Source organism: Monodelphis domestica, chromosome 2, assembly GCF_027887165.1.
Source record: "Monodelphis domestica isolate mMonDom1 chromosome 2, mMonDom1.pri, whole genome shotgun sequence".
NCBI classification, from domain to species: Eukaryota; Metazoa; Chordata; class Mammalia; order Didelphimorphia; family Didelphidae; genus Monodelphis; species Monodelphis domestica.
Genome location: NC_077228.1, coordinates 147221680 through 147243596, shown reverse-complemented (window position 1 = coordinate 147243596; position 21917 = coordinate 147221680). Strand labels below are relative to the sequence as shown.

The 21917-nt window shown below is 31.8% G+C and overlaps 1 protein-coding gene across 4 annotated transcripts in view; it reads left to right on the top strand.

The window, feature by feature from the left end:
- Positions 1–21917, top strand: part of FMN2 (formin 2) — a 473310-nt gene that overhangs the window by 356330 nt on the left and 95063 nt on the right. For 2 of the 4 annotated variants that reach the window (XM_056816079.1, XM_056816080.1), the window contains exons 14-15: positions 54–146; positions 20421–20472. In XM_056816079.1, coding sequence (XP_056672057.1) covers positions 54–146; positions 20421–20472 — 145 coding nt within the window. The remainder of the gene's footprint in view (positions 1–53; positions 147–20420; positions 20473–21917) is intronic. The other 2 variants (XM_056816081.1, XM_056816082.1) reach the window with 1 other exon arrangement.

The window sequence follows — 21917 nt, the reverse complement described above, 5'->3', positions numbered from 1 at the left end:
TATTTTCTCATTAACCATGTGGCATTCTAATCAGTTTCTTACATTAATTTCAGCCTGTGAAACAGAAGCAGGAAAAGTTTATCAAATGTCCCTAGAAGAACATATCCAACCTTTCAAAGAAAGTATGGAGCAATTCATTTGTCAAGGTAAACAATGAGAAGTTATTTCACCATTTCCTTTGTTTTCAACAAGAAGGTAGAAGAAAGACTACAAAAAATGTTTATTTTGGCATTGCAGAATCTGGGAATTAATATTAATCATGAGTCATACTCATAAATTCTGAGCAGAGAAATTTACTAAAGATAGTTTTTTATATATATTTTATTTTTCAAGTGACAGAAAAGATGTCATTGGTTCTCTTGCCTTTACTTATGTATTTATTAAAATCTTTTGCATTTCATACCCATCTTTATGACCTGTGTCCAACATCTTATTGGTTTGATTATCAAAACACTGCACTAAGAATGAATAATTTTGATATGTACAGATCTTTTACATCATTCATTATCTTGTTTATGTAAAATATTAATAGTACCAAATATTTATTTAATACTTTTCCTAGAGCACTTAAAAAACTCTATCACTCTAGTGAATTCTAACTCAGAGATATTATAGAAACATTTAGAGCTTGGATTGTTGTCTTAGTCTCCAAGAAAGTAATTTTATTTTAAGAAATTCCAAAGTTTGAAATTTATGATTGAATAAAAATATTTCCTACTTGATACAATTCAGCTACTGGAATGCTTCTCTAGTGAGGGTCATCCTGTCTTACTCTGGAAACATGGTGCTTTAAGGATATTCCAAAATTTGAACAAAGAGCTGAAATCTCATGCTGTTGAACAGCCACAATTTTTATGGAATTGATTTTAGAATTTTCCAATGGCTATTGGTATTATGAAATAAATTTGACTGCATGTAACTGCAATTTGACTCACATGTAGTTACCCCTCCCCACCTCAGCTGAGAGGATATATTTAAAGAAAAATATAAGAATTAAGTCAGTTTTGTGCCTTAATGTGAATATAATTTCAAGTTTCATTCTGTCATTCATTAGAATTCAACAATAGTCATTATGTTTCTGTAATGTTTAAAACAGTGTCAGTGCTAGAGATACAAAGATAAAAAAAAGAATAATCTCTTCCTTCATGAAATTTGCATACTTGCAAAACAGCACTAGTAGATGTACTGTTGACATTTGTTTCCTTCACTCTGTAGTACATTTGATAAGTTGTGCCCTTTCCTTATTATAAGGACCTGTGATTTGCAGTATATTTTTGGGTTTGGGAACATGAAGCCTTTAATCACAGTGAATCATTTAAAAGAAATCAAGCAATGTGAATTCACCAAACATTTCTTACTAATCATCAGTTGCAAATATAACAACCCAGACCACTATGCTACTGAAATTGTGTGTATTTTTATTCAACAAATACAATGCTGTATTTCCCAGGCCAGGTACCCAGATTTTCTTTTCTTTCCTTTTTTTTTAAACCCTTACCTTCTGTCCTCGAGTCAATACTGTTTATTGGCTCCAAAGCAGAAGAGTGGTAAGGGTTAGGCAATGGGGGTCAAGTGACTTGCCCAGGGTCACATAGCTGGGAAGTGTTTGAGGTCAGATATCCAGATTTTCTAATTACTACCTTTTCTTATTTTAAGGGAAGTAATAAATGATATTTTTTTCATAAAATTATTAGTTTAAGGAACACTTCTGTGCACTACTTTTTTTTACAGATGGCAGATGGCTAGTTTTTATAAAAATAGAGTTGGTTAAGATGTGAGTTTTTGATTAGCCCATTGTCACATGTCCAGAGAGTCAGGGTGAAAAGTCATGTATTCCTGACTTCAATAACCAACTCTCTATGTACTCTACTATATATCTTCTGACCTGCATAAAATATCGCTTTCAATTGAATAGATAAGTTAAATCTACAGTTAAACAAAAGTAGAAGTAGTTTTTTAGTTAGTGAAACAATGTTTCACAGATATTAAGGTTTATGATAATGGATTGAATCTACATTAAAATAAATCTTTCAATTGCCCCAGAGAGAGACCATTATTCATATATTTGTCTTCCAGATTTTGAAATCTGGAAAATGTTTTATGATTCTTTTCTGAGTCCTCTGCAATCTTGTGAGTTCATCTCAAATTTCAGTTTTGAAAAGGATCTGACTAGTTTTGAGCATTACATTTTAGCTATTGATTATATTGTGGGATATTTAGACATCTTGAAGAAAAGGAAAATCTTTTTTTTTTTTTTGCCACTGCTCTGTGACAATTCAACCTGGACCAGAAATTTAGGATAATTAGGTTGGCATGTTTTTCTAACTATTTACCAATTTAATTTTGAGATTTTATTACCATCAAAAGATAGAATATTAAAGGAAATATTTATTATATCCTAAAATAATATGTTAAATATCTGACATTTTAAAACCCTTGCTTTTACAACATAGGATCAAATTTAGATTTTTTTTGTTTCTTGATGCAGTTATATTCATATATGCTATATATATTCATGTACACAAACATACTATATATACAAATACAATAGGCTTTTGAAATACATTGACTTTTCAAAAAGCTTTTGTATTGTTTTTATTTAAGCATAATCAATAATTTCTTCCAGCTATAGTCACACTTAACTCATATAAAATAAATTTTGTATAAAGGGTTAGGGCCAAATCAATTTTTATATAATGATTATTATGTAGCAAATAAAATAATGTTTTCACATAACTTGGAATTGAGATATTGGAAAAATGCTGAGAAAACTGACAAAGCCTGAACTTTGTTCACTTACATTTTGTTTAAATGATTTTGTTTAAAATAAAGATTCAAAATTTGAGATTATATGTAATATTTTTAAATAGATTGTGGGGTAATGATTTGGTTGTTTTTTTGTGAAAGAGAAAAGTATTGTAGGTTTAGTTAAGTTACAAAACCAAATAAAAATCAATATTTTCTATGTATAGCTGGAATTTATGTACAAAAGTAAAATTTAACTTTTTGATTAAAGTAATTATTTCCTAGATATCCAGTCTATGACAAAATAAGTGTATGGTGATTTCATTTTCTTGTATGTAATGCAGGAAATGCAGATTATTTTCAAGATGGTCATTTAGTTTTCAAATTTTTTTCTTTTAACCTTTAAAAAGTATGGCTTTTGTAATGATTAAAGGAAGAAAAAGAGGGAGTGAGGAAGAAAGAGAAAGAGAGAGAATCAGGACAGATAGGAAAGTAAAGCATGGGTAAATATTAGAGGATCTCCCTTTGATGTCTCCTACTCCCATTATTGTATCAAATGACATTTCCTTCTGCTCTTCCCATTCCTTTTTGATACCTTAATACCTTCAGGACAAAGTATCATAGAATAAGCTATGCTAATCATTTTTTAACTCCTATAATTTAAGAGATTGAAGAGGCCTTAGTCTTCTCTTCCTTACTATATATGTATACATGTACATGTTTATCACCCAATATATTTTCCTTCTCACAGGCCTTCTACTGAATTTGTTCTTATTGGGGAGGTCACTAGGAATACAATGGAATCTTGGTCTTCTTTCATTGACATGGATTACCATGTTGGTTTATATAATATATATTTAAAGCAAATTATATATTTTAACCTTTTAACTTTTAAAATAATTGTCAACATTTTCAAGAAAGCCCTTCTCTCTGCCATTAAATGGAAGCAGTCACCCATTACCCCCTCTTTTCACAGTTTCAGAAATTTAAAATAGTTAATGGGATTCTTCAGTTACTTTATCCTCTTTCCATTTGCCATCTATCTCTCTCCCAACTGCAGTTTCATGCTAAAACCAAACATGGAAAAATGTAGCTGAACTGGAAAAATAAAAGCAAGGAAAAAAAGAATAAATCTGTAAACACAAGGTTGCAATTTAAAGAGTGCTGAAACCTCTAGTCTTTTAAAAATATACAGTCTTAGGTATTGGTAATACTATACTTGAGGATGAAGTGATGGTGAAAGCAGTGGGATAATTACTATGTCAAAGAGTCCCAAATATTCACTTCCACAAGAATTATATATTTTCCAACCAATAAAGTACTTGAGAACACTATAAGCAATGCTTCATGTATAGGGTGATATGGTTTACTGTTGTTTTTATTTTCTTTTGAAAAATAAACACAAGGTAAAATATCTTTCAATTATTACAAAAACTATGGAAGAACTGAATTATTTATTTTATTTTTTTTAATTTTACCATTCAGTCCAATGGATTGAAAAAAGTTCTACATCCTCTGTGGATAAGCAAATAATGGTTATTTGTTTTATCTTATTTGGTCAAATATCTATAGTAGGATTATATTTTCTTTCTTTTTTTCATAGAAGCTTAGTTCTTGAAGGGATCTAAAAGATGTCATATAGCTTTTAGATATCCTATATCAAGGAAGATAGATGTCACAAAGCCTTTTACTTTATAGGAGGGAAGTCATTCTACATTGAGATTCTCAGATCAGAACTGAATGACTTATTAAGTATTATATATGAAATCAAGGGTATTATTTAACATATGTGGTTATTTGACTTTCTACAACAATATTAAACTCTGATCTACCTCCTATAAGAAATCTAATTAAAAGTATACTTGTTTATGGTAGAAGTAGCAACAATGGAAAATACAAAAGAAACTAAGATAGAGAAATGAAGAAAGAAAAAAAGAGAGAGAGAAAGAAAGAAATACAAAAGCAGAACAGTCTAAAACCTACCTAGTATAAATCCAACAAAGGGTTATACATCTCAGATTCATGGAACCTCAGATTGTTATTTCTGGGCAGGGATTTAAAACTCATCTAGTAAACTTCCATTTTAAAATTGAAGAAACAGACCCAGAAAAATCAATTGATATGCCCCAGGTGCATCATTGTATTACAGATTAATACAATAATTGATGCTCCTCAGAAAATTCAAAATAATCACTTTTGGTGCTCTATGACAATATGAGGAAATATAGAATATCTGAATTACAGAATATGGAATAAGGAAAGTACCTTAGCAGTCAGGAAGCTCAACATAGACTTGTTAGGATAACATTTTGAAGATATTTTGGGAAAAATTCAAATAAAAAGCATTAAAGTGGAATGATCAATATCAATGTGAGGCATTGGCCTTTTTGCTTTTGCACAGACCTTTTATTACATTGTTTTCAATCTTGAAATATAACTAGCATTTTAATGAAAGACTACAAGAAAATGAATTCATATTTCTTCTGATATCAATCTGTTGTAACAAGTAAAACTATGTATAGTGTAAACTCTTTTCATTCAAAGATATGATTGGATAGATCCTATTCAATTTAATTCAATACATATTCATTAGTTGCCTATCTTTGCAAAGAAATTATTAGCTAGAATTTAATGGTCCTACCCAGAAATGGTTTATTTTAAACACTTCATATACATCAAAGAGCTTAGTACTACTGCATGGTCCTATTCATTAGTCTAGATCATAGCTATTTAATTATCAATCAAAAAATTAAAAAAAATTATCAATCAAAAAAAAATCAAAAGTATCCCTACCAACCATGTAAATACCCTCATAGTTAATTACCAATCTTCCCAGCTCTTTCAGAGTATCTGAGTGCAATTTGCTGTTTATATCTGCTATTATATGGATAGTGTTAGTTTTCTCAGCTATTCATACTATAGTATTCATATAGACATATAGATATGGATACATAAAAACCCGGATATATAATTGGTGTTTCCGCCAATCAAATCCATGGTTCTTCCCTAATCCTACTTAGGACAAATTCTTCACTTAATTCTTTCCCCGCTGTGGAGTTCATTATTCACCCCTCCCTATATCATTTATGTATAAGCATTTAATCAGACTGTATAAATTATAATAAAAATATAAGTAATATTCACATGTAACATAGAATGTGAGTTCATGTTCCATTTGATCTTAGGACCAAACCCTTCCTAAAGGCATAAAACTTTTTAGGATTTTAATTTATCTTTCATATATCTCCAAGAGAGAGAATTGTACGCTGATAGCTAGGATAAAGGAGCAAGGGATGCTCTCCTAGATCAATACCCCACACATACACAATAAATTACACATCCATCTTAGTCTAGCCTCAGCAGTATAAGTGTGGAAACCAACACAATATAAAACATGCATCAGTGGGAGGAAAGCAGCCATGTATAATTTAGTCAAAACAGAGGCTAGACATGACCCAGTACAGGCAGCAGTGGGAAGAACTTGGTCTAGCCTTGGGGGTTTGGGAAGAACCCAAATCCAACCATTTGATCTGAAAAATTGAAAATCTCTGCACAGCAGGCCATCCAGGCTGCCTCTGCAGAATGCTCAGTCTGAGACTGAGAGCTCTGTCAATCCCAGGCATAGTATAATCCTAGAAGAATATGCTTCCACCCAAGGAATGGAGGTAAGTGTCAACATATAGACAAAAATCAAAGGAAAAGAACAAAATACAGATAAAAGTCTGATGCTAGAAAAATATCTTCTCAAAATAGATGATCAGAATACAAGTTCAGAAGATAATAGCACTATGAACATTAAAATGTGTGAAGCCTCAAAAGAAAATATTAAAGGATGTCAAGTTCAAACTTAATTCCTATAAGAGGTCCAAAAAGAAAATAGAAGAATAAATAATAAGAAACTTGGAAGAAAAATTAAAAAGAAACTGATAGAAAAAGTCAATAGCTTAGAGCAGAAATTTAAGGAAGAAAAGCTTCCTAGAAAAAAAGGAAATGCAACAACTCAAATAGGAAAATAATTCCCTTAGAAAGGAGGTACATAGCCTCAAAAAATTAAAGTCCCCATAAAAATTAAAATTGTACAAGTGGAAGCTAACAACTTCACAAGGCAGTAAGAAACAATAAAACAAAATCAAAAGAATGAAAAAATACAAGTTGATTTGAAATTTGTCACTGCAAAAACAACTGACCTGAAAATAGATCCAGGAGAGAGACTATAATAATCATTGGATTACTTGAAAGCCATAATCCCAAAAGTAAACAGGACACCATATTGCAGGAAATTATCAGGGAAAACTGACCTGATGGTTTGGAACAAGAAAAGAAATAGAAATTGAAGGAATCCACCAATCAGCTTCTAAAAGAAATCCCAAATTAAAAACACTACGACTAGTATAGCCAATTTCCAGAAATCTGAAGTAAAAGGAGAAGACAAAATTAATTCAAATTTTGCATAGGATCTAGCAGCTTCTACATTGAAGCATGAGATGAGATGAAATATTATGTTTCAAAAGGTAAAGGATCTAGGCCTGTAATAAAAAAATCATCTACTGAGTGACACCAGGCATAAGAAATGGACACAATGAAATAGAAGAATTCTAGGCATTTTTGACATAAGAGCAAGAGCTAAAATAAAATTCATTGATCGAAATCAATACTCAAAAGAAATATTAAAAAGTAAACAGAAGAAAACAATCTCAAAGGAATTAGTGGGGTTAAATTTATCACATCCCTGAATGGGAAAGTGAAAACTAGAATACTTAGATTTCTATGGTACCAGAGATACCTAAAGTACATAATATACTTAAAGCAAACAAGGAACAATTGGGTCAAACTAATTACTTTCCTGTGAATGGGAAAGTGATAACTAGAATAATTAAGATATATATGATACAAGAAATATTTAAGATACTGAAGATATTTTAAGATAATCAAAGGAAACAATGAAGTTAAAAGGATTACATCACTAGTAAGAAGGTGATAAGGAAGATGTTTAATATATATATAATAATGGAAGTACCTAAGATACCTAAAGTACTTAGGATTCTTAAGGTACTGAACATATTTAAGAACTTTATCTCTATCAGGGAAATGAATAAGAGCAGAGAGTAAGTTGAGTATAATGGATATTATGTAATATTATATGTTGAAAATAATGGATAATATTGAACATTATTATTTTAAATTCCTTGAAAAAAAGGGTATTACACAGTAAAAAGTGAAAAGGAGAATATTGGCAGTATATTATCTCACATGAAGAGGCATGAAAAGAAGATGAACCATACTCTCATTGAAATGGACACAAAGTGAGAATGACATTCACACTAAATGAGATGTAGAATTCTGTCTTACTCAATAGAGAAGTCAGAATGAGGGAGGCAACAAAAAAGGAGGAGGAATTTAGGAATGTGGATAAACAGAAGCAAAAACATTTTTGAACAGGGAAAGGCCAAAAGGAGAGAAATACAATGATAAGCAAAGGGAAATAGGATGGAGAGAAAGACAAAGTCATCATAACTCTGAATGTGAATGGGAAAAAAAAAAAACATTACTTGCTCATGGGTAGGTTGAGCCAACATAATAAAAATGGCAATTCTTCCTAAATTAATTTCAGTGCCATAACAACTAAACTATCCAACAATTATTTCATAGATATAGAAAAAATAACAAAATTCATCTGGAAGGAAAAAAGATGTAGAATGTGAAGGAATTAATTTTAAAAATCTAAAGATAGGTGTCTTAGTTATACAAGATCTCAAACTATTTTATAAAGCACCAATCATCAAAACAATCTGGTCCTGACTAAAAAATAGTGGAGGACCAATGGAATAGACTAGTCACTCCTCACAATTATAAGTAACCATAGTAACCTAGTACTTGACAAACTCAAAGATCCCTGCTTCTGGAATAAGAGCTCAATATTTGATTAAAAGAAATCCTGGGAAAACTGGAAAATAGTATTGCAGAAATCAGGTATACACTAACATTTCATGCCATTTCATTACCAAGGTAAAGTCAAAATGGATACATGATTTGGAAATAAATAGTGATACCATAAACAAATTAGGGGACCACACACTAATTTACCAATCAGAACTATGGATAAGGGAAGAATTTAGATCAAAACAAAACATAGAGAATATTATAATATGTAAAATACATAATTTTGACTACATGAAATTAAAAAGTTTCTTTACAAACAAAAGCAAAGATACCAAAGAAAACAATAAACTGGTGAAAATCTTTATAGCACATTTTCTCTTACAGGGCTTTATTTCTCAAAAACATGAATAATCTAGTTAAATTTATAAAAATAGAAAACATTTTCCAGTTAACAAATGGTCACAGGATATGGCCAGGGAATTTTCAGATGAAGAAATTAAAACTATCTTTAGTCATATGAAAAAATGCTCCAAATCAAAATTGATTATAGAAATGCAAATTCAAACCACTTTAAGGTACCATCTCACAGCTATGAGACTACCTAATATGATAAAAAAGGAAAATTATAAAAGTTGGAGGGGATGTGGGAAAATTGGGACATTAATACATTGTGGCACTGTGAAGTGATTCAACCATACTTGCAAGCAATCTGGAACCATACCCCAAAGGCCATGTAACTGGGCATACCTTTGACCTAACAATCATACTAATAGCTTTCTATCCCCAAAAGATTAAAGATAGTAGGAAAGAGGTTACCTGTATTGAAATATTTATAGCACCTCTTTTCATGATGACAAAGAAGTAAAAAATGAAGGGATGTCCATCAATTAGGGAATGGTTGAACAAGTTGTGGTATTTGCTTTTAATATAATACTATTACATTGCATAAGAAATGACAAACAAAATGAACATACACACACACACACACACACAAACAAATCTGGCAAGAAATAATACAAAGTGAAGAGAGTAAAAACAGGAGACTATTGTATACAGCAACAACAATAATATATGATGAGCAACTGTGCATGACAACTATTTATCAACAAAGCAAGATTCCAGGACAACTCCAAGTGATTCAAGACAAAAAAATGAAATCCAGTGCCATAGAATGTAACATCAACATTTGAGAGAAAATGTTAAAGAATAATTTGTTTATGATTTTATAAATGCATATTTTAAAATTATGGTTTTGGACATTTTGAATCTATAAATTGTTGGATTGTATTTTGTTTAATTCAAAAGGACTGAAATTTACATATTTTATTAATGCCAAACAGAACAATTCTTAGATTGCTTTGACATCTATCTGTTATGAGAAAGGAATGTTTAAGGACTAGGTCCTCTGGTGTGAGGGCTTGCCATTCCCTTTTTAGACCTGCTTAATCACCTTTGGTGCCTACCTTTTACTCAGCTCTTACCTGTGTTTCTAAGAAACTATAGTGTGCACAATGGCCATACCCTGGTTAAGCTTTATCAGAAGCTATGATAAATCAAGTTGAGGGTAACCAAAAGGCCTTAAATCTGTTGGCAAATTGGGGCAAAAGGCTACTCCAAGTATGTGAAGGAAGACTTCCCCAGAAGAAAGGTTGGATGAGAACAATTTGTTCCAATGACCATGAAGGTTGTTGAAGTAGGCACTGTGGAACATTTAGAGCTTGGTCAGACATCAAAGATGTCAAGGTCATTCACTACATTCCAAGCCATCACCAATCATCTTGACTTCTGTCTTACTATTGGTCTTTAAGGACTCTGGAATAAAGAGTTAAGCTGATGATTTTGTGCAACTCTACCTAACTTAAATCCAATTCACTTACTAGTCAAGATGTCCACCTTGTGATGCCATTAGTACTCTTCAAAATGAAGGATGAACAAGAATTATTAGGGAAGAAATTAGCATTTTAGTAATTGAATTTGGAATAATACTTAAGTAAAGTAGAATTTGCCTTAGCAAAAGAAAGATGCAGTATGTATTGAGAAAAGACTTCCATTAAATCCAGGCAAAGAGAATTCTGATTTATACCCTTCTAATACTCTACTGAAATGATACTAGATGTATATAGGAAATAAAGCCTTAGGCCTACATTATAACTGGCACTGAGGCAGGTGATATGAAATAAATATTTTGAAGGTATGAGTCATTTTCTGAGGGGAAATGAATACCTCTTTGAAAAGGTATGACATCATAATATCCACCCTATCTCATGAGTGAAGCAAAATATTTGCCTTAACTATTTTCTATATACTTTTGATTATTTTTGCTTAAAATGCAACTTTTGAAAATGAACTGAGAATAAATTAATTAAATTCATCAGGCTGGGAAAAAAACTGGTAAAGGCACTGTATTTTGGTTTGGCCAAAAGTTACATGCCTTTCACTGTTGAAGTTTATGTGAATTGCTAATTAATAGAATTAATTTTTAGCTTCAAATGTTTTATTTGAAGTCAATGTGTGTACCTATGTCCCTGAATAGCTAAGGACACGTATCAACATGTGTTATATATTTCTCATACAATATAGAAATAGCTCTTACTCTTAAGTTTATAGTACTTGTGAAAAACTCTATTTTACAATTACAAAGGCTCTATTGTAATTTCATACCTCATAGATATTCTCTCCCTTCTCCTCTTTCCCAAGAGCATTCTGTAGTCTTTGCCTCAGTGTCATGAGAAGCTGGGAGGCAGCAGAAAGGCAATGAATTTGAGCATAGCTATCCCTTGTTGTCCAGGAAAGGGGGGATGGGAAAAGTACTACTATTCATATTCCACATCACCATTATAATTTTTCTACCTTTGCTTCAGTTTCAGTTGAATGTAAATAGAAACAAATAAAAGTTCCCATAGCTTTACTCAAGTGATAATTTTAAATGACTGTGAGAAAAGGCATATAGTCAGTTAAAAAGAAAAACAAAAACCAACAACTGGCTATACTTAAAAGCAACTGAAATGCACATTCATAGCTAATTATAAACAAATACTAGTTAACACTTTAAATAAAAGGGAAAATAGCAAAAAGATTTAAAGCCTAGACAAACAGATGAAAGGGTTCTAAGTCGCTTTACATCTGAGATTACTCAAAAGCAACTCTGTCTCCAATTACCTGAGAAGATGTGGTATTCCCTTATGAGAGCACAAGATCAGAAAGGGCGGCCCTTTTCGTGCCTCTGCTTACTCATAGTCCTTTGGAACTAGTTCAGCTAAAATACTTCAGATTGCAAAAGGGTTTGGAGCCAGGCAGCCACTACAGACGGTTAGTAATCACTGGGTCAAAATAGTAACATAGTAGGACAACAAAAACTATAAAAGGGCTGTGGTGACAGAAGTCTGGGGAGGAATTTTGGAGGAGACCTCAATGAATGCCAAGCTATTGAAGTGGAACTGTTTTTCAATATTTTTTAACCTCTTGCATGCTTATTTGACTAAATTTATCTAGCCAGCAGTTTTATACAGCTGAGCTGGAACTAAAAGGTAATCCAATTTTTTGACACTTAAAAGGAGAAAAATGGCTGCCCTCTAAGAAAGTTCAGGAGTTCATTTGCCATCTGGTTTCAGCAAAGGGCCCCCTATTTGCTCCAAATTGTCCACCCCAGGTCCTGTGATCCCATAAACCACAGGTCAAAAAACACAACCACCACCCACCATGATGCAGTCATTATAATGGAATGGTTTAGTTCTGAAGCCAAAGGCCCTGCTGAAATGACTATAAGGGAAGTAAATGGAAGGTTCATTCTGTTCATTCTCATTTCATATGAAGGAAGGTAGAATGACCTATGGCATAGTCTCAAGTAGGGATTAGGTTCTAAAATCAGTGTGTGAGGTGATAATCACCAAAGTAAAAAGTACCCCCATCTTTTTCAAGTCTCCAAGGTGAACAGCCTCAGGTAGGAAAGAAAAAAGTAAAGGAGGATAGAGGTAAATTCAAGACAAAATTGGTTCTAAAGGTTGAACAGGTAGGGCAGGATGAAAACATCTTTAAAACCTGTCACAAAGAAACAAGAAATTATGTTTTTACAGTACATTTTGGTTTCCTATCTCATGCTCACTGAGGAATGTGCTCATTGAATGGAGCAGCAAGTATACCATTACTATTTACTGTAATTCTCTTATATTTCTTGCTTTCTTTTTACCTATATATAATTATCTATGCCTCTAACTCTCTGCACATAGTTAAATTTACTTAATACAAATCTACTACAACTGACTGACTTGGAAATGCCCATTTCAGGCATACAGATGCCCAAATTACTCTTCATTATTATTTCCTTTTTTCTTTAACATTGTTCCCCTCACTACTCTTTCAGCCTCTTGCCTTCCCTGAACTCCTCTCTGTCTCCTTAATTTCCTCAGTAGCTCTATAACCTATAGTGCAGGACCTTTCTTTATCAACAAATCTAATGCTTCTGCTACATGTTAAGATTATTTGATGGTACAATGCAAGAATCCAGGGCAATTATAAGATAGACTAATGTCAAAAGAGGCTAAGCACTACCATAGGAGGAACTGGTGGAGTATGAATACAGATCGAAGCATATGATTCTTTATTTTATTTCCTTCATGAGTTTTTCTCTAGTTAGCAATGTGTCTTCTTTCACAACAAACATGGAAATAGATATTGCATGATAATACATGGATTGCAAAATGTCATAAAATTACTATTACAAATTTTATCAACATGTAATCCTGAAAAAATTAAAATAAATATTATATGAGATTATGCTTTGTTGGCATGTGATGTACTTCAGACTAGCTCTTCAATGAGTTTTCATAAATCATTTGTTCTATTAAATTCATATAAGCTCTTCCAAAACTTACATTATCAGTGCCTTCTGGATTTTCACATCTATTACATGCAATAAAAACTAGCCTATGAATATTCAAACATTTTCCTACATTATATGCATTTAAAATTCTCCAATAAATATAAAGTCATTTAAAAATCAAACTCAAAATGAATATATAGGCAAAATTAGAGTACATTAAATTTCATCAAGGTTTATTCTTTGATTTTATATAGTTCAATAACATGGAGTCTATAAATATGTCCTTATTTCTTTTTGCCACAAGTTTGCCATATAATATAAAAATATGTTTTATATTATTGTGCAGTTAGTCAATAAGTATTTATTAAGCATCTACAATGTCATGGACACTATATTAAGCACTGAGGTTTCAGGGAAAAGCAAAAAGCACCCCCTGCCCTTACAAAGGTCACAAATGGAAGAGACAACCTGAAAATACAATAAAATATAGATAAATAAAATAAAAATAAGATACATAAAAGATAAATTATCTTTAGTATTATGTACTTCTGGCAGTCCAGGGTTATTATTATTCTTAGATCTTTGAAGAATTATTATTAATAAGAATATAGCCCCACCTCTTTCTAAACCTGTAGCAATTTTCCTGAGACAATCATATACTCTGTATTCTACATAAACAAAGAGAGAGTACATTCTGATTGGCTATGATATCAATGAATTGAGAAACTTCCCACCTGCTTGAGGGAGAAGGATTTCTCTGGATTCTAGGAAGATTTCAATACAGAGTTTGTTGAGAATGGCATATGTCAAACTTTTAATGGAGAACTGGAGATCAGTCTGGAGCCACAGATATTCTTGAGTCTTTACTTCTCTCTCAACATCATTCTATAATTTTGAAAAATTCCTTATTCCTCATGTAGGGAAGCATCTTCCATTTTTCTCTCAACTAATCAATTCTCATGTCTCCTTCCAATTACCCTGCATTCTGTGTCAAAGTCAAACTTCTGCCCTTTAAAAAATATCCTCAGATAGAGGGGAAGTGGATTAGAGTAACAATAATAGCTTCTAAAGTATGTACCACATTATAGTTTATAAGTACTTCCTTTACAACATGCATTCCTGTTTCACAAGAATACTATTTACTAAACTGTTTACAACCAATGAATTTCTTTGGTTCAGAAAGGTAAAGTTCCTTGCCTTTGGTCAGACAATGAATGAATGACACTACTGAGTCTCAAACCTAGTGCTTTCTCCACTGCATCCTACCTCTTTTCCAGACCATAAAAAAATAGTTCTTGGCACTTTAATAGCTCAAGTTTACCTTCATTCCCTCCCCAAAATAAGAGCCCCAATTATATTAAAATATTTTATAGGAAAGCAGCAAAATCAGTGTAGTGAATTATAAAAGAGGGAAATATATCATGTCACAGGGAAAGCTGTAGAATGGAAATATAGTACAAAAACATGGAAATGAATGTTATTTGAGGAGAAAGTGATGGGGGCAAAGGTCAAGGTTTCCAGTTAGACATTGTTAAAAAAAGATGATTAAGAAAGTTCCTGAAGTAATTTGAAGATGTTCACTTGAAGAAAAATCAACCTAATTAGATATCCAAGCTTTTTGAGTCTGCCTGTTATTACCATTTTTCTTCAGTATTCCAGTTCAGTATTCTGTTATCTTTATTATACCATGATTGGAAGGCTGCTAGCCTTGTTTGATGTCTCAGAAAAGTGAAATATGTGCTGCAAGTATTAATCTAATGAATTTTTCTGGCAGTTAAGTAACTGGCATCTTTTATATTTCTTCTTTCATATAATTAATTCAACATATTTTATTATAAATCCATTGATAACAGATTGTAAATAAATTGAAAACAGTCTTGAATTTTAACATTGGTCAGAATTTCCACAAATTTTCCATAATAAACTCAGAGGAAAAAAGAATTGAAACTGAAAAATATTAAAATTATGAAAGTGACTTCGAAAAATTGACATTTTCTTTTGTTTTGCATTCTTGGAACAAATATTTGCCCTTTAACTATATTCTTTTAATGAGACAATAACAGAAATACTGAACAAGTAACCATATTGTTATCATGTTATCATATTCATATAGCAAGCAAAAGTATATTCTTTTACTTTTTTAATGACCTTTCAAGTCACTTATTTTCAGATATCAACAGTTCCAAAATTTTCCTACTATGAATGATCATAGAAGCATTTTGTTTTCTTTGTTATTGCTGAAATATTTGTTGAGAGTTTAAAATCAATCTTTGTTGATTTATGGAATACTTTAACCTCTCATCATAATACCATTGAAGTCTTTCCTATATGCTGAAGTGATCCTACTGATTGACCACAAATATGGCATATATTTGAAATGCTTCTTTAAAATACTCCCTTATGTAATGAAATTTTATTTACACATGTTTGTGTATACTCCTGCCTAGTACCCATGTGACAAAGGTCACACATTTATGATGAGGACTAGGTAGTTGTCTATGGCCTTAGAATTCAATGAATTTACTTTGCCTACCCAAGGAATTGAATGTTTGACGTGCCTGCATTTAAACAATAAATTTAAAATACTGAACTGATAAGCAAAATATTATATTTGTGAAAATTAAGAGAAATTCCTCAGGAAATGTCATTTATTTTCCTTCTGTTTGGGAAATTTTGTGGATTGTATTCTTCAAAAAGATAATAGAGATGTTGTATAAATTAATCACTTCTTTAGTCTACTAAAATCCATTTTTTACTCATTTGGAAAGGCTATCCATAGAATCATTCAGATTAACTTTTTCTTCTGTCCATACTTAAGAAATATTTGTTGTGTATTATTAACAGAACTATAAGTATCATCAACGTAAACAAATTCATTTGAGTGGGGTGAAGTAGCCAGATCACTGTGGGGATGAAGTGCTATTTCAATATATTAGTGGTGTTGCTTAAAGCCCAATTCATCTTAAGGCATTTATATATCTGTGTATTAATTTATTTTGAAAACAATTATATATTATTTTCCTTATTACCCCTATATTTTAAATAGTAGTATGATATGGCCAGGTGATACAGTGGATAGAGCCCAGGGCCCTAGGTCTGAAAGACCTAAGTTCATATCTGGTCTTAGGTACCTATTATACCTGTGACCCTGGGCAAGTCATTTAACCTCTTTTTGTCTCAGTTACTAATCTGTAAAATGATGACATGCTAGAGAAGGAAATGGTAAACCATTCCAGTATCTTTGCCAAGAAAATGCCATGGCCATTGCCATGGCAATAGGTAGAATTGGACACAAATGAGAAGCAACAAACAACATGCTATGACATGATAACTGTTCATAAGTTCAGACGCCACTGATTTTGGATTCTTGATAATTAGGTCAATGAATGAGCTGAAGTTTATATTTAATAAAAATGAAAAAGGATTTGATTTTTAAAAATTGTCTAAATAATATTTGAAGGGCAATGTTTGAAATTTTAGCAATAAATATTTAAATGCAAATAATAAATATGCTAATTTAAAATCCTAATATATTCATTAATCAGGTTATCAAAAACTTCCACTAAAATTTGTTGTTAGTCTAGTTTGAAAGGCTTTAAGTCATTTTGGCATAAATATTTATTTTAACATGTTTTATAATTCAGATTTTTAATAATTTTGTTTTGGCCCCTCCATTATTCTTAATATTTTGTTTTAATAAAGAGAAATCAACACGAACAAATTTAATTAAATGCTATCACCAAGTATAGCACTAGCACCTAGAAAAGGCCTCCTACAGAAGGTCGTATTTGACTTAGGTATTAAAGAAAGGGGCAGATTTGAGAGGGCAGAGCATTCCAAGCAAGGGGAAAAGCCAGAACAAAGTCACAAGGTTGGTAGATGTAGTATTGTGTTCAAGGAATTACAAGTAACAAATTATGATAAATATGTTTAACCCAAAGAAACAAATTCTCATGTTATCTATTATGTCTCAGTATAGCTGCATTACAGGGTAATTGGAACAAAGTAAAATGTAAGAAATCTGAAAAGGTAGGAAGGAACCAGGAACAGACTACTAATATTTTAAAACATTACTATTATTCAATTAGATTCATTAGGTATTGAAAATGGTCAAAAGTAGTGGTGTTAAATTCAAATAGAAACAAATTTCTAAGGCCCACCTATTAATTTAGAAAACCACAAACTAACATTATCTATGGTTTATGTTATTTTTCTATTTTTTTTATTAAACTTTTCCCACTTCCATTTTAATATGCTTCAGATTGTACTTGGGAGTTTTGTAGGCATGTGGCTTACATGTGGTTTGGCATCTCAGATCTAGACCATATGAGCTTTGATGTTTGTTAAAAACAGTTTTTTTAAATGGCAGAATCACAGGTACATATATAACCATGTATAAGTGTTTTATTTTCATTTGTCTTCACTTTGACTCATTCAGGTAACTTAAATAAACAATTGATTACAAAAGTTCATTTTAAATATTGAAAGTAGCTTTGAGGATGAAATCATTTACTTCCTCTCATACCTCCTCCACCCCATTCCCCTCAAAAAATTATCACTTTCACTGGTAAATTAGCAAGAACATTATCTAAAGGGACCTCACAGTGATTGAAAGTTGTTTAGTTGAATATTATATCTATCTTTTATAAAATAGTTTCAGAAAATCCCAGTATTATTATTATTCTGTCTGACAACAATGAACACATATTTGAAAAAAAATTTAAAAGATTGGTATCATATACTAAGGAAACAAAACCTAAAGTTGTAGATATGAATATCAGGTCAATGATTTCTATAAAAAAAATCCATCTTAATTAGCATAAGACATCTCTTTTTTCCAAACTAAGTCTGAATCTTTGATTTTATAAACTAAATTTGATAACATTTTAAAGAATTTCCTGAAGATAGTCTGCGCTTGTTTTTAGTGTGTGTGAATTTAAGCAACTTTTTTGTATTTACAGAGTTGCTTCTGGATGGAAATTTTTCTTTTTGCCAAGAAGCCCAGAGCAAAATTTTATGGAGCAGGGTGTTCTTGCTGAAACTCTTTCAAATAATAAATCATGGAACATTTGTCCCATTTTTAATATGGTAAACAATTGACCTGTAGGTTTATATAAACCATTTCATGTGCAAAGTGTATGTTGGTCTGGGGGCTGGGAAAATCTGTGCCGCCAGCTCAAATGATCCTGTCAAATTTTAGCAATTCTGGCAAATAGTATAAGTATGACACTCAGTTATGACATTGCAGATACTGTACAGACATTTGAAAACCACTGTCTTGGGGCTGTAAAACATTAACCAGTCCAAGCTGTACTTTTGTGTTTTAAGTAGTGATAGAGACACCTTCGAAAGTCACAGAGAAAAAGGTTTCTCTGTACATATCTCCAACTATGTAATTATTGTTTTTATTATTTTTACCATCTCTATTCTGTTCCTACATTCCTCTAATTGTAAGTCACATTATTATAATCCAAGTGGAATAATCAGACAGAAAGAAAATTCCTTTGTGGATATTAATTTTTCCCATTGTCACTGTACCTTTTGCTTTTGATTCTTATAATTTGTGCTGTGTGTCTTTTAAATTGTATCTTTTAAGATAATTTGAAAATGGCAATGAAACTTTGACATTCTTCCTATTAGCAATATGGCGATGAAATTATTTTTTTGGGTGGGGTGTTCATTTGAGGTAAATGTTGACATTCTTCCATACACCTCAAGTTATAAACTCTGTTTGTGAATTTTTGTTATTTAAAAATCTTAATCATGACTGACTGAGTTCATGCTGCTTTTCCCAGCTGCTTTTGTGATGTAATATCTTCAATCAATCAACTTGTTTTCAAAGTTAATGGGAATTCATATTAATTCAAGTTTTTTACAGAAAAAATTAAATTTTTCTTATGCTAGTTTCATTAATTTTTTTAAAAATGGATAAATTCCCATCAAGTAGAACTGTCCATCTGAAATGAAATGGACTTTATTAAAGTATGATTCCCTATGACTGGAGGTTTTTGAACAAAGTCTAGATTACCTACCATTTGTTGAGAATATTGTAGATAGTTTGTGATTGAGGCAAAGACTGGACTCTATGTCTTCCTGAGTCCCTTATAAATCAAATTCTATGATTCTCTATAAAGCTATCTAAAAACCTTGTGTTGCCTTAGCTACAGCCATATTATATCTCTAAATAAATAGGGCCTCAACATGATAATTAAATCTCATGTTCATTTCATATTCATGTTTTTTGTTTATTTTATTTCTGCCTTCTTTATAAAAATCTCCTGCAGTTTTTCTGTAGGAATAACACAAGATTATGTTTACACAACATACCGATATAGATATAAACAAATAATACAAAATAAAGTAATAATTATTTTGAGGATCTTAAAAGACACATAGAACATAAACTTATACCTAATTTAGAGCAATCAGAGCTACAAACTTTTAAATATGTGTCCATTATATTTACATTTTCACTACTGAAGTCCTATTTTGATGCCTCTACATGAAATGGAGAACATGGGTCCTTGGAGTCTATGCATGTGTATGCCAGTAGAGCCCAAGTTCTTACAGATTCCAGTACATTACAAGGACTCGAGTACTGGCCTTGACAAGAACTCAAAGCATCTCTTGTCCAGGGAACTTAGAGAAGACCTGATTGTCTTTGAGATAGATTTTTTTGGTCATAAAATCTCTTATCACTTTCCAGCCAAGTTATAACAGTGATTTGTTTTGGTTGACAAAGTATGTGCACAAGTGAAATCACAGAGAAATAAAGTATGAGAGAGGAGAATACAAGGGTTAAAAATATCTGTAGGATGTTTTAAGTTATCTGAAGTTGTTTACAAATAGGTAACTATTAGATTTAAAATGAGTTATATTACTAAATGGTATGATATAATAATCTTATATCATATTCTCCCTGAGATATTGTTCAAATTTAGCATTTATACTATCTTTTTTCCTTCTGTGTTTGCAGCAAAAATTGACCAGGAAGCTGAGGAGCATTCATTGACAGCAGCTCATAAATGGTGAGAGGACCTGCCATGATACCATAAAATATCTCACTTCAGAACACATTTGCAAAGTGCTTGGTGTCAGATGTGCTCAGTGTGTCCATGACACAGGACATTTCATCCAAAGTAACCCACTAAGAATATTGGTCATTAAAAAAAAAACAATTTAAGAATTAAACTAATAAATACTGCATTTAAATGTACATTATTAATGTAGAATTTTATTTTTATGCCCTTTGCTAGAACAGGATAACAATGCCATATGTAGGGGCAGCTAGATGGTGCAGTGGACAGAAGTCAGGAAGGCTCGCCTTTTTTTTATTAAAATCTGACCTCAAGAACCTTACTCACTGAGTAACCCTGGACAAGTCACTTAACCCTGCTTGCCTCAGTTTCCTCAGGTGTAAAATGACCTGAAGAAGGAAATGCCAAAAAATTCCATTATCTCTCCCAAGAAAGCCTCACATAGGGTTATGAAGAGTCAGACATACCTAAAAAACAATGGAATGATAACACCAGATCTAACCAATGCTGTGAATCTAGTTCAGTGCTTCATTGTCAGAGCAGACATTCAGAAAACAGCAAATGGGAAAAATGAAATCAGCAGAAAACAGGCCAGCTGACACGTGAGTAAAGGATCTGGCCTTTGGGATGTTCTAAGCTTTTCACATAGGTGAAGAGGGATAAGAAAGGATGGTGGCAAAATTGCATCCTTGATCACATGAGGAAAATGTAGGATTTTTTGAGTTGGTTTTAGAGTTTCAGATATGAAGGTAAGTTGACATCTGATGGACAATCCATCATTTCTCATGCTTCTGTTTGTTCCTCTTGTTTCATTTTCTTAATCCAGAAAACTAACCAGACTTGAGATAACATTCTGACTTGTATATGATTCCAACAGCCTATCTCCTATCTTCATTGTGAGCATAGAACTGGCTTGAATATTCAATATTGTAGAAATTTATTTAAGAAATTTCATGTAATCTTAATAATTGACTACCTCAATTAAAGACAGAAAAAGCACAATAAGTAGGATCTTACATGGGGAATGGGTGATAGAGATTTTTGTTTGTGAAAGGATGTTAATAGCAGGAGTTAGTAAACCCTAAAATGTATTATTTGAGAAAAGAGGATATTTCCAAAAGTTCTTTAAAAGTTCACAGTATATTCAAAGGGTCAGCATTAGAAAGGCCCAGTCCAACCTCCTACTCTATGTATGATCTTCTCTGAAATATCCCCAACAGGTGAAAAACTTTTACTTTCTCAGTTGCTATCAATTATATGTATAAGAATATTTGACTAAAGATGCAGAACCAGTTACAATCAAACAGACTATACTGCACCATCTTACTCATAAGGATATCTTGAATGGCTTTGTTGAATAGCTTGCCAAATTCAGAAATGCTATGCTGGAACCATTATCATTTTCTGCTAGTATTTTAATGTGATCAAAAACAAAA